General features: G+C 34.5%; 1 protein-coding gene across 5 annotated transcripts in view; it reads right to left on the reverse strand.

Moving 5' to 3' along the window:
* Positions 1-14,525, reverse strand: part of ANO5 (anoctamin 5) — a 124,583-nt gene that overhangs the window by 83,705 nt on the left and 26,353 nt on the right. For 4 of the 5 annotated variants that reach the window (XR_013442388.1, XM_078058298.1, XM_078058299.1 and 1 more), the window contains exons 4-5: positions 3,757-3,798; positions 924-1,037 (exon numbers count right to left, since the gene is read on the reverse strand). Coding sequence is in view for 4 of the 5 variants with exons in the window: in XM_078058298.1 (XP_077914424.1) it covers positions 924-1,037; positions 3,757-3,798 (156 nt within the window). In the remaining variant the exon portion in view is untranslated. The remainder of the gene's footprint in view (positions 1-923; positions 1,038-3,756; positions 3,799-14,525) is intronic. The other variant, XM_078058296.1, reaches the window with a different exon arrangement.

Consider the following 14,525-nt stretch of genomic DNA (forward strand, 5'->3'; position numbering starts at 1 on the left):
CAGACTGTAATCAACAATTAGATGGGAAAAGGGCAGCCATTTACCAGAAAAAGGTCCTATGAGTGAAAATCAACCACCACCTGAGAGACTTGGAGAAGGCAATGAACCTCAATGAAGACCCCAGTTTCGGGGGGACATTCAGAGGAAAGGAAAATAACAGTGGGTGGATTTCAGGGGCCTGATGGAAGGGCCCCCAGGGAAAAAGGGTGGAAGAAAGGAATAGGGTCTTATGGGATAATATCCATTGTTTTTTATTTTTATTTTATATGATATTTATTTCCCATGTAAGTATGTTAGTAAATGTGTGTACATGCTTACATGTATGGATTCATTTATTAATTCACTATTTCAAATATCCAGTATTTTTTGAGCATCCACGATACTGCCACAGCTGTTTTAGGCATCTGGGTATATAGCAGTGAACAAGACGAAGTCCTTGGTCTCATGAACTTAATTTATGGTGTTGGACACAGCAAACAAGTTAAACAATGAATACATATAACTCAGAAAGTGATGTGTTATAATGAAGAGAAAACAGGATAAGGAATAGAGCATTGTGTGAAGGCTATTTCAGACAGCATGGCTTAGCCATACATTTTCAAAATGAAAACTGCCTACAAAAAATAAATATTATATTCAGACACACACCTCAAATTTTGGAGGTCACATTTAATGTTGTGGAGCTACATAAAAAATATGCCAGTCACTTGGAAGACGATAAAGAAGGTAGAGTTCAAAATAGTCCAAAAACACAAATTGACTTTACACATCCAAACCATTCTTAGATATTCTCACCCAGTCTCAGCTTTCAGTAACATCTGAGAGGCCTCTGACTTCTACAATATAATTCCATGGGAACAACCCTGTTGAACTATAGAAATTGCTTCTTTTAATGATTCCATTTCTCTCACCTAAGTACTTACCGCCTTTAATTCCGCTTCTTTCTTTATGTCATCAACATACGAGAGCACAAAATCAATTTGTCTAATCCCATCTCGGAAGAAGATAGAATCTTTGCTTTGTTCATCTTTTTTAAACTGCAGGAGAAATGAATGACACAGCTTTCACAGTTTTATTTTCAAATGGCAAAAACATGAAAAGAATTAGCTAAAATTTGGTCTAATTTTTTTTCTCAGTCCTGAAATGGCAGGTGAAGACAAATCACCAGAGTTTTTATCAACAAATTACATTTGTTTTAGAAAGTGAAATCCCATAAAGGAGATATATATACAAGAAAGACCCAAGATGAAGCTAAGCATTTAACTACATGCATACACAACAAAAATGATGCAATTATACCAAAATGTAAAATGAACATATGTATACATTGATCCCAAAACGCATATTCAGAGGGAGACTTGTTATCTTCATTAAAGAACATACCAATTAGTCCAACAGATAATTCATGTTCACACACTACTTTGGGGATGTAATTATGGACCAATTAATGCATCTCACTCTAAGGAAATTAATTGATGACTCATGCTTATACTGTTTTCATAAAATTGCCACTTTCTAATTCAACTTTGGAAGGGTTAAAATAAAATCAAGGTGCAGTTAAAAATGAGAAAGCAGGTAGCTTGCCAGCTGGTTTTACTACAAGTAAATGCTCATGCAGATCTTTCAACACCAGTCCCTAGGTCAGCCAGAATCCATCCTTTGTTTAGAAACTGTGTTATCAATTCTCTCAGTATAATAGTCAAACTGACAAATTCAATGTTCCCTTGTTGTATGGCTCATCAATTCCTTCCCTTTCAAAACCACAAAAACACTAGAGAGCTTCAAAAGAAGAGCTCTCATGTTTGACTGATTTGGCCTTCCCCAGAGTTTATTTATAATATATAATACATAATATGTAATATTTGGAATAGCCCACATGTAATACTTAGAATGATGGCAAACAGATGATGCAGCAGATGTCAGTGATCTCTCTCACCCTGTGACGCAGTTATAACTTAACAAAGGCAATTTTCCAATTGCTTCAGCTAACTGGTGAATGGAGAACTGGGTGTTTTTTTACTTTTCATAACTGGTATTTATGTTAGTTTATGAGTTTCTGTTATGGTATTCTATGCTGTTTTTCACCCAAGGCAGGCCAGGGAGACCTCCCCTAAAAAGGAATGGATATAGATCAGTCATGTATAAGACAAAAATTTCATGTCTGACCTGGTCTTTGAACAAAGTAACTGTATTTTATCTAAGTGAAGGCAGAGCTGATGTGTCTTGGGAAGAACTAGCTCCCAATGCACAGGAGGAAATGAGTGGGAAAATAAAGAAACAAAATACATCCAGGGAGTCTAGAGAGTCAATATCAAAATACAGTAATTCAAATGTTATGTCTGAGTTCTCTGCACCCTAACAAAAGATGCATAATCATCTCCATTATCCTAAAAGTAAGTAAAAGAATCTGAGAAAACTTACTGTTATCATGTTACCTCTTGATTTATATAAATCACTACAGAAAGGAAAAGCAATCAAAACAAAAAAATCATTTGAGCTCTTGTAAATCATCATAATATTAAAACATTTTATGAAATCCACCAAAACTCATGGAAGCCAAACTGGGGCAGGGGAAAAAAAAAAAAAGGACAATTGGACTAAATATAATCAAAGCAAAAAATTAGGTGAAGAAAGAAACCAATAATTCTTTTGTTCTTAGTTTATGACAGCCGAAATTTGCATGGAAGAGATTATTTTTAAAACAATATATATTTACAAATGTTTTTATTGTTTGGCAAGCTAAATCTAGGTCCACAGAGAAGTTCTGACAACAGAGGACGTAAATATAGAAATCAACAAAAATCACACTCAGAGTATTTGACTATTAGGGAATAAACAAAGTAACTAGATGAATAGTGACTCTAATTTTTCTGAGTGTTCAGTCAAAATGGGTATATATACTTCCCTTCTGAAAGCCAAATGCTACCTAGGAAAACCCAAACTTCCGTCATGATGTCAGGCCCTAATATTAACAGTAAAATGTTTAAAAATATGGAGAAATCACTGGTAACCTTGTCGATCACCATGAGGCACATGTCTTAGTACTGTTAACAAAAAACTGGTTGAAGCAAACAAGGGGAGAAAAGCCTGGTAATTTTGTTACATAAAACTGGAGGCTATTAAAAAACATAATTCTTCTGTTTTGCTCAAGACATGACAGTAAGATAATATTTTGCAATGTGTATATGTGTCTGTGTTTATATTTGATTTGTTCTTAGAAATGCCAATTTATAATGAGGCAAACATCTGGGTGGCTTTTCTTTGAATGAGGTAGTTGTTCTAAGGTTCATAGTCTAGGATCCCTATTGGGAGCTCATAAACTTCTAAAACTGTAGGCAAATTGCGTGTATGTATGTGTATATGTATGTAATATATATATGTGTGTGTGTATACATATGTAGATACCAAATATAAATATATATACTATATATACCAAATATATATATTATAGTATATATTAGTATATATAATACATATAAATATGTATACACACCAAATATAAATATTATATATAATATATACATAAATTATATGTATATGAATAGACACACATATACATTTTTTAGAAAGAGGGTCCATAGTTCTAAGCAGATCCAGAAACAATTAAGAATCACCATTCTAAAATCTCAATTGCCTGGGGACTGGGAATCAGTGACAAAGTCCCCCCAAATCACAGTATACATTGGAATAAAAGTGACTGGGGCTATTACTGCAGCCATCCAAAGCATAAGCAGCATCATTCAGCACTTGTTTTACCATAAGACGTCGTCTCAGGAACAAATTGAATCGCTTTGCAGACTGTGAAACAATCAAGAGAAAGTTAGCAAATCCTGCCTGACATTAAAGATTCCCAAAACACAGGCACGCAAATACACAAACCTTCAGTATGATCACTCAGGTACACGTGTGTGTGTGTGTGTGTGTGTGTGGCATTTAAAGCTGGCAGGTGGGATTAAGGAGGGCACACGATGTGATGACCACTGGGTATTGTACACAACTGATAAATTATTGAACACTACATCTGAAGCTAATGATGTACTATATGTTGGCTAATTGAATTTAAATTAAAAAATTAAAAAAAATAAAGTTGGAGGGTGGGAGAAGCTAGTAAGAGGGAAAGAAGAACAAATGTAGGAAGAAAACAATAAAGAATAAAGAAAAGGGGGGAAAATAAGACTTCAAAGTGAATTTCCCTAAGTTCTTTATACAGTAACTTTAAATAACATGTATTTGTGGAACTGAATTATGGAAGAAAGGAGAGAGAAAAAAATAATGAAGAAAAACATGAGAAGAATGGAAAATAAAGTAAAATATTAAGTAGGCCCATATGTATCAGGTAAAGTAAAATCACTACAATTATACTGTATGGTATGGAAAGTTCACCTAATAGCATAAAATATTTCATAGCCTCCCAAAATACTGGGGTAGAGAAAGGGAAAGACATTTGGTTATTTAAATGCTGAGTTGTCTTCAATCTTTAGTCACTATGACCGTTATTTTTAAAACACCAAGGCAATGACCTAAAACATCTGGGAAAATCAATAATATTTGAAAGAAAATCAAACAAGGACACACAAAGGCAAGTGCTGTGTGTATTTTATAATATAATGGAATATAAATACTCTAATAAAACTGTCAATAAAAAGTTTTAGTCCTTGTCATGGAAAAAGTTTTGCTGAAACTGTTGTTTTCTTAAAATAAGCTAGAGATCTAAGCAGAGGTGAGTACTGGAGTGAAACCTCGCTGCTCTATATAAACCAAGGACCAACTATGTATAGTCGAGTTAATACTGCTGTTGATTAAGAACACAAGAGACACAAGATGGATGCTGGTGACTGCATGAAGCATATTTTATTTTATTTTATTATTATTTTTAAAATCCTTTTATTTTTTTATTTTTTAAAGATTTTATTTATTTATTTGTCAGAGAAAGAGAGAGAGAGGACGCACAAGCAGGGGAAGTGGCAGGCAGAGGGAGAAGCAGGCTCCCCGCTGAGCAAGGAGCCTGATGCGGGGACTCGATCCCAGGACCCTGGGATCATGACCTGAGCCACCCAGGTATCCAGCATAAAGCATATTTTAAACTGCATTTTTCTGCTGGGCTGACATTTTTCATCTTAGCACTTTAATTTTCTTAGGATCTTTCATGAGATCCACAAGTTCTGTTATTCTCAGATGTTTTTCCTAAATTCGTTATAGAATTATTAAGGGAAAGGAAAAAGTTGTGCACTAAGAAGTCATGCAGGAACACATTATAACTTTCATGGGCTCTGTCTGGCTTATTTGCTTTCTGTGGGCTCCTTCCACCATTAAAAAAATTTTTTTTTCAATTTAAAAAGAAATAAATGAGGGGAGCCTGGGTGGCTCAACTGGTTAAGCATCTGTCTTTGGCTCAGGTACGACTTTGGAGTTCTAGGATCCAGCCCTGCATCGGGTTCCCTGTTCAGTGGGGAGCCTGCTTCTCCCTCTCCCTCTTCTGCTCCCCCTGCTTGTGCTTGCTCTCTCTCTCTCTGACAAATAAATAAATAAACTCCTTAAAAAATTTTTAAAAATAAAAAATAAATGAATATACATATATGTGTGTGTGTGTATATATATATATTCATGTACACAATTATATTTATGGGGGTTTTTTTGTTTCTTTAATTCTGATTTTAGAAGAAATTAAAATTAAAACTTTTCCATGGACTCCAAAAAGTGTCATGGGCCTAGTAGGCACAGTACCCACTGTGCCTATAGAATAAGTTGGCCCATGGGGTGCCTAGAAGGCTCAGTTGGTTAAGCGTCTGCCTTCAGCTCAGGCCCTGGTCTCAGAGTCCTAGGATCAAGTCCCACGTCAGGCTTCCTTCTCAGTGGGGAGTCTGCTTTTCCCTCTCCCTCTGCCCCGTTCCCCTGCTTGTGTGTGTTCTCTCTTTCTCAAATAAATAAATAAAATCTTAAGTTGGCCCTATGGTCATGAATTAACTAAGTATCATACATTTAAGAGCTGCTAAGAGTGCAGGGTTTAAAAAGTTAGCTAGATGATTCCTAAAAAGCCTTCTGCAATAAATACATCTAATACCAAGTTAGTCTGCAGCTTTCCAATACATACGATATCTTCACAATATAAAAACCAATGGGATCAATACCAGCAGTTGGTCTGAAAGCATACTGACTCAACAGTTAATATTTTTTAAACTTGATTTTAAATATATTACAAGATCACCACCAAAGGACTTGATTACAAAAAGATAAAATTACGATCTAGAGGTAAAAATTACTGAATTAATAACTTTATTATATATTTCCATCATGTGCTAAATTATATTTGCTTTTTTATTAAAAAATGGGTAACACTGAAACTAATGAAAAGGTATTTTTAAAATCATTGCTATTTCCTTGTTACCTTAGTAACTTTGATGTATTTATTTCTGGCTTTCTCTAAGCACTGAATTTTTTAATATAGTAAATCATTATATTTAACGTACGCATTTTTCTTGCCTTTTTTATAATATTACCATAATATTAAAATAAATTTTCATATATTATATTATTACGTATATTACATACATATATTATAAACTTTTCATAAAAAGTTTTCTCTATGTAATTTCAATTCATTAAATTTAATCTAACTTATTTGTAAGAAGACACTTCAGAGTCCTTTCTCTAGGAATAGAGTTGATAACCTGTATTATTGGTGCCACATAGTAGGAGCTGTTAATAGTATCTTTCTCTCATTATATATAATCTTGATCACTCATCTGCATTCCTCTTTCTCTATGTATTTCTTTTTTCTCACACCCTTCCTTGGTCATTTTTGAATGTCAATAGGCCAGCTACCACCAACACAGGCACTACTCAGCGTGGTCTAGCAGGAATTGGCAACAGATGAGGCAGGGCATGAAAGTCCAATACCATAGACAATTCTGGAACGTATACTGTAAGCGAATGAAAATCAATATAATTCATGGAGTTGCAATACAACAAGCCATTCAATGCTCTGACTTTCTCAGCAAGAAAAAGTCCAGTTGCTCTTGAGACTTCGATTTCACATTTAAATCTACATTAATCCTTGATGATAAGGATGTAGATACTCAATCTACAAACTATAAAACCCACTTAATGAGTGGACCCTACACAAGTTCTAAATTTAAACAAAAACCACAGTAATTAAACAGTAGCTACCAAATCTTAATGTCTTTGTGCCAAACACTGGGTACTCTGTATATTTAATGTTATCAGGTAGATTCTTATTAATTATCAGCAAATTATAAGTAATAAAGACATATAACCAGCTAGGTACACAAAAGGCTTGCACACCCTTGGTGTTCACCCAATAAAATAATAAAAACAACAAAAAGTCAACTACTAGCAAATTCTTACGAAATCGGTAAAATATTCCTTCTTGAAAAATATATCTAAATCCTAAACAATTGCTAAGTTTCTGATGAGTTTTAATATTGTATATGTAAGTTTCAATTTAGTAAATGGATGTTAATTTGGAGAATCCCCAGTTATGTGTGACCATGTCTGGACATGCCGACACTTGTGGATTCAGCAACAGACTTTGCTTTGACAGTATATGTTTAACTTCCTTGAAGACTGCTTTGAGTGCATTTAATATTCCCAGCCTCTGTGGTCTACATATTCCTGTGCTTAAACTGTAGCTTCAAAATATACAATAACAGCCATGTGGAATTTCCTTTCTATTTTTCTAGTTCGAAGTATTAGATGGATTAATCAGACACAGAAATATTTGCAAATACTTGCGATGGACCTTAAGAATGTACAGTGAAACACCAAGCTTTAAGACTGTTCCTCGAAGACCAGCACATAAAAATCACAGAGGAACAATTAACCATGTAGCAAAAAATTTAAGGAAATGGATGTTTGCACATAAAAAGAGAATCCAATTTATGAGAAGAATGTTAGGAAAAGGACAAAAGATTCCGGTCTTACATGGCAAGAAAAATCACAATTTCAATGTCTGAATTCCTCAATCAGTTTCACCAAGAAGTAGACACTCCCTTTTTTTTTTTTTTTTAAGATTTTATTCATTTATTTATTTGAGAGAGAAAGAGAGCACAAGCAGGGGAGAGGCAGAGGGAGAGGGAGAGGGGGAATCCCAAGCAGAGTCCCCACTGAACACGGAGCCCAACGCAGGGCTCAATCCCATGTCCCTCAGACTATGACCCCAGACGAAATCAAGAGTCAGATGTTTGACTGAGCCACCCAGGTGTCCCAACACTCCTTCTATAGTAATGGGACAAGTAATGTCAATGTTCACTCTCATTTATTCATTTTCTTTGTTTTGGTTTTGGTATTTTTTCACAGAAGAAAAACTTTGGAAGTTTTTTCCAAACAGAATTTAGGAAGAATTTTCTGGTGAAGATCCTTCTAGTGGAATTTTTTTCCCACTGTGAAGACATCTGAAAGCAGATAGAACAGATCTCTAAAATTGAAGACATGTGGGGCACCTGGGTGGCTCAGTCAGTTAAGTGTCTGCCTTCAGTTCAGATCATGATCCCAGGGTTCTGGGACCGAGCGCCGCATCGGGCTCCCTGTTCTGCAGGAAGACCGCTTCTCCCTCTCCTTCTGCTGCTCCCCCTGCTTGTGCTCTCTCGCTCTATCAAATAAATAAATAAATAAAATAATAAAATTGAAGACATGCATAGTATTATGATTTCTGAGGAATTTACTGTGAAATGGGATTTTATGAATCTCTAATATCCTTACGCTTAAGACTTTTCCTAACTATTTGTATATCCGTTGCTTCATAGGAGAGAAATTTTTGAAGTTAAAATTAATAAAATATATTATTTTTATCAACTATGAGTATATTTGACAAATTTGGCTATACACTATTAACTATAAATATGCAAAGCTCAATTTTAAATACACCAATGACACATTTGCAGAAGGCCCCCAAAAAGGAACTGCAATTCATTGCTGAAACAGACCAATATGCAGGAATACGGTTTCTCCCTTCTTTCCAAAAATTCAACTAATATAATGTTAAAATATTCATTATTCTTTTTTATAATAACATATTTACTTTTAATTTTTATTTTTTAACTAGCAAGACTATATATATATATGAAATGAAATGCAATAATATAAAATGTATATATATAAATATATATAAAATGAAATACAATAATATAAAATGTTCACTGATGTATTTATTTTTTGGCCAACATTATTACTCATTTCACGATTAAGCCTGAAATATATTTTGTCATGCAGGGGAGCTATGTTTAAAAAAATTAACTATTTCAAGTATCAAGTATCAAATATGCTGTGTATGGCACTCTAAATAAAGAACAGACTGGCTTAGAATTTTATAACAATGAATATCATTCTAGTGAGGCATTACATACTGAATATGTTATATTAAATACTGTAACAACTAACACAGAAAAAAAAACCTTAGAGTAAATATTTTCTAATACTACTACCATCTTTTTTTTGTTAACTGAGACCATATAAAAGGATGCTCACATGTTGAATAAGCCTAAAATTAAGAGGTTAAAAAAATGTGGCAGAGAGCCTTCTGTATGTTTCCATTTCATACATGGAAACCTCACTTCTCTCAAGGCCAGTCTGACTTCCTTTGTGAATGACCTGCACATAGTGAAAGCTCTGGGTCTTCTGACATTCTACTGCCTTGGTGCCTGTACTATTCGTGTGGCAGAGTATGGTGCTTTAGGATATTCCATATGCTTTAATCTTTGCATTTATATATATATATATATATATATATATATATATATATATATATATAAAGGTCTAGTTGAAAATTGAAAAAAAATATATAAGATTATCAAAAATATAAAGCATCTATAAACAAATTTAATAATAGATGTGCAAGACATATACTGAAAATGAAAATGTTGCTGAGATGGATTAAAGAAGATCAAAATAAAGAGATATATTCCATGTTCATGTATTGAAAGATCAGTATTATTAAGATATAGATTCTTCTCAAATTTCTCTAAAACTCGGGGTGCCTGGGTGGCTCAGTCATTAAGCGTCTGCCTTCGGCTCAGGTCATGATCCCAGGGTCCTGGGATCGAGCCCTGCATCGGGCTCCCTGCTCGGCGGGAAGCCTGCTTCTCCCTCTCCCACTCCCCCTGCTTGTGTTCCTTTTCTCACTGTCTCTTTGTCAAATAAATAAATAAAATCTTAAAAAAAAAAATGTATCTAAAACTCTATGCAATACCAATCAAAATACCAGTAAGATTTATTTTTTTTTAGAAATTATCAAGGTGATACTAAAAAGTATATGGAAATGCAAAGAATCTAAAATAGCCAAACAATTTTGATAAGGAAGAACAAAGTAGGAGTAACACTCTGCCTGATGTTAATACTTACTCTAAAGTGGAAGTAAACAAGACAGTATAATACTGGCATAAGAATAGACAGATGATGGGACAGAATAGAGAGTTTAGAAGTAAACTCACGTATACACAGCCTACTGATTTTCCACTGAAGTCCCAGTGTAATTTATGAGAAAAGGATAGTCATTTGAACAGATAGTGCTGTATTTATATTAAAAATAAACTTCAATCCTCACCACAAGTCATCTACAAAAGTTACCTCCAAATAGATCACAGGCCAAAAGTAAAAGTTAAAACTATAAAATAGGAAAATCTGAGAAAATCTCTCTTACTTTGGTATAAACAAATATTTCTTAGATAGAACACAGAAAGCATGGATCATAAAAGAAAAAGATGAGAAAAGATTACACTTTTGAGGTAATAGAAAAAGATTACACTTTTGAGGTAATAGAAATCTGTATCTTGATTTTTGTGGTTTATTAAAACTCATCAAACCATACACTTAAAATAGTGCATCTCATTGTATGTAATGTATAAATAATAAAGATGATAATTTTTTAAAGTTTTTGGCCTGAACAACTAGAAGTTTGGACTATGTGTAGCTGGAATATGAAACTCTTCAACAGGGAGCTTTCTTATGGAGGGAAAAAAATTACATTTTAGACATAGTAATCTTGAGATGTCTTTTGATACTCAAGTGCATATAATGGGAAAGCTATTGGATATTTCAATCTTAAGTTCAGGAGAGATGTCTATACTGGAAACTTAAATTTGAGAGTTGACAGTATGTTGGTGGCATTTAAAGCCATGAAACTACATGAGATCACCAGGACAGTGAATTAAAATATCTGGGCTCTGTAGTAATCATATCTACATTTATACATAGATCAATTATAAACACTATGCTACACTTAATACTGATTGGTTCTGGTCTACTTATTTAAAGGTAGCTTCTGTGCATATAGGTTGTTAAATATCTGGAATATCATCCCTGAGGTTAAAGACCCACATCCCTTCAGAATCTGTCCTGTTTGTTGTTCCTAAAGCATGCCTCTACTATGACTTTCCAATTCCCATTCCTCCCTCTTTAAACTATAAGTACTTTTCAAATTATATCCCCAAACACAAATGGTACTCACTCCAAGACAAGTTTTCTTAGGTACGGTTTTCTCCATTTTCCTGAATTTCATTTAATGGCTTTAGTGTCCTTTTAGTATCTTCTAGCAATTTAGGTAGCCACTTAGCTAGCTACTCAATCAAATCCACTGTTGACTACTTCAAATGAAATGTTAAATTATGTTAATTCTTCTGTATTTATAGAATCATTAATGTTGAAGTTCTATCATAATAAAAATGATAGGAACCACAGGGTTTCTTTTTATTCCCCAAAAAGAAAGTATGTGCAATGATATTCTGCTGGATATCTTTGGTTCATCCCAGCAGATCCCCTTTCTATCCCTCCCTACCCAGCTTCTTCTTGTGATGATGACTGGTGTAGATATCAAAGAACTTCCTAGACTTCTGGCATCTGTGATTATAGAGAAGGAAGAGAATGAGTGTCTTCCTTCCCAACATTAGCTTCAGGAAGGCTGTATCTCTCCAGTGAAGGTCACTGAGCCTTTCAAGAATGTCTTCAGTACATGATGCTCTCTTTCTATTCCCTTCAGTGCTATCAATGATAAAAGATGCACGGATACTAGATCTATACATAGCAGGATTCTCTAGCACCCCATATTTGTAAAAGGTTTTCATGAAGACCTCCCAAATTATCCTACTCCGAGTATGGCTAATAGGACCCTGAATGATACAGATTCTTCTTTTGTGATATTTTTGGGACATTAAAAGGAAATTTCCCTGGAGAAATGGTTGATCCCAGGACTGATAACAGGGAAAGTATAAAATGAGCTTAGAGCACTTTGCAGTGCCACAAAGTAAGTAAATGCTAGAAACAAAGCAAAACAAAATTAATAGGCGTATGTCAAAAGGATATAGGTCAATCAAGAAAGTTCCCAATAGCCACAGCTACAACAATTTGAGCAGCGAAATAAATAAAACAGTACTGGATTTATAACACAAAATAGAAAATAAATATCCATGAGTCCATCCTGATATAAATGAATGAATGAATAAATGAATGAATAAGAGATAAATTTCCCATACAGAAGAATTCTAAATAATTCATTCATTGAAGCACAACCCCCCAGTCCTTAAGTGTAGGCTTCACAGATTGACTTTCTTCCAAAGTATATAGTATAGAAAGGGAGAAGAGAAAGAATAACTTAATAGCAGAGCAAACTGACAAACACTACTTCAAGCCAGACAATCAAAGTTAACATTAAGAATGGTAAGTCATGTTGACAGGACATACCCTTGATATAATGTGATGAAAATATCCCTTAACTTCCATTGTTTTCCTCCCCAAAACATATTTATCCCAGTCTAATCATGAGAAAAACATCAGAAAAATCCTAATTGAAGGACAGCCTACAAAATACCTAATCAGTACTTCTCAACACTGTGAAGGTCATCAGAAACACAAAAAGTATAAGAAACTGTCACAGCCCAGAGGAGACATCCTACTAAATGCAGTGTAGTAAAAAATAAATTCAAAATGGATTAAAGACCTAAATATGAGAAATCCTGGAAGAGAACACAGGAAGTAACCCCTTTGACATTGCTGTAGCAACTTTTTTCTAGATAAGTCTCATAGGGCAAAGGAAACAAAAGCAAAAGTAAATTAGGACTACATCAAAATAAAACACTTCTGCACAGTGAAGGAAACAACAAAAATAAAAGGCAACCTATAGAATAGGAGAAGATATTTGCAAATGACATATCTGATAAAGGGTTAGTATCCAAAATATATAAAGAACTGAAGGGGTGCCTGGGTGGCTCAGTTGGTTAAGCAACTGCCTTCAGCTCAGGTCATGATCCCAGGGTCCTGGGGTCAAGCTCTGCATCGGGCTCCCTGCTCAGTGGGAAGCCTGCTTCTCCCTCTCCCACTCCCCCTGCTTGTGTTCCCTCTCTCGCTGTGTCTCTCTCTGTCAAACAAATAAATAAAATCTTTAAGAAACAAAACAAAACTGAAACAACTCAAAAAACAGATATTTAATTAAAAATGGGCAGAAAACATGAACAGACATTTCTCCAAAGAAGACATCCAGATGGCCAACAGACACATGAAAAGATGTTCATCATCACTTACTATCAGGGAAATGCAAATCAAAACTACAATGAGATATCATCTCACACCTGTCAGAATGGCTAAAATCAACAACACAAGAAACAGCAGGTGTTGGGGAGGATGTGGAGAAAAAAAGAACCCTCATGCCCTGTTGGTGGGAATGCAAACTGGTGCAGCCGCTGTAGAAAATAGTATGGAGTTTCCTCAAGAAGTTAAAAATAGAACTACCCTACCATCCAGTAATCACACTACTAAGTATTTTCCCAAAGAACAGAAAAACACTAATTCAAAGGGATACATGGCACCCTATTTTTATAGCAGCATTATTTACAATAGCCAAGATAACAGAAGCAGCTTAAGTGCCCATCAATTGATGAATGGATAAAGAAGACGTAGCATATATACACACTGGAATATTATTCAGCCATAAAAAAAGAATGAAATTGTGCCATTTGGCAATGACCTGAATGGAGCTACAGAGTATAATGCTAAGCAAAGTAAGTCAGTCAGAGAAAGACAAATATATATGATCTCACTCGTACACAGAATTTAAGAAACAAAACAAACAAACCAAGAATCGGATTCTTAACTACAGAGAACAAACGGATGGTCACCGAGGGGAGGAGGTGGAGGGATGGGTGAAATAGCTGCTGGGGATTAAGGAGTGTGCTTGTCGTGATGAGTACCGCGTGATGTATGGAAGTGCTGAATCACTATACTATACACCTGAAACTAATATAACACTGTATGTTAACTCTACTAGAATTAAAATAAAAACTTAAAAATAAATAAATGCAATGTAGTATCCTAGATGGGATCCTGAAATATAAAAAGGACATTAGGGAAAAACTAAGGAAATCCAAATAAAGTATGGGCTTCAGTTAATAATAATGTATCAATATTAGTTCATTAATTTTACCATACTAATGCAAGATGTTAATAACAGGGGAAAATGGAAACGGGGTATAAGAAATTTTATGTACTGTATCCATAATAAATCGTAAATCTAAAACTATACT

This window comes from Halichoerus grypus, chromosome 11 (genome assembly GCF_964656455.1).
Source record: "Halichoerus grypus chromosome 11, mHalGry1.hap1.1, whole genome shotgun sequence".
NCBI lineage: Eukaryota > Metazoa > Chordata > Mammalia > Carnivora > Phocidae > Halichoerus > Halichoerus grypus.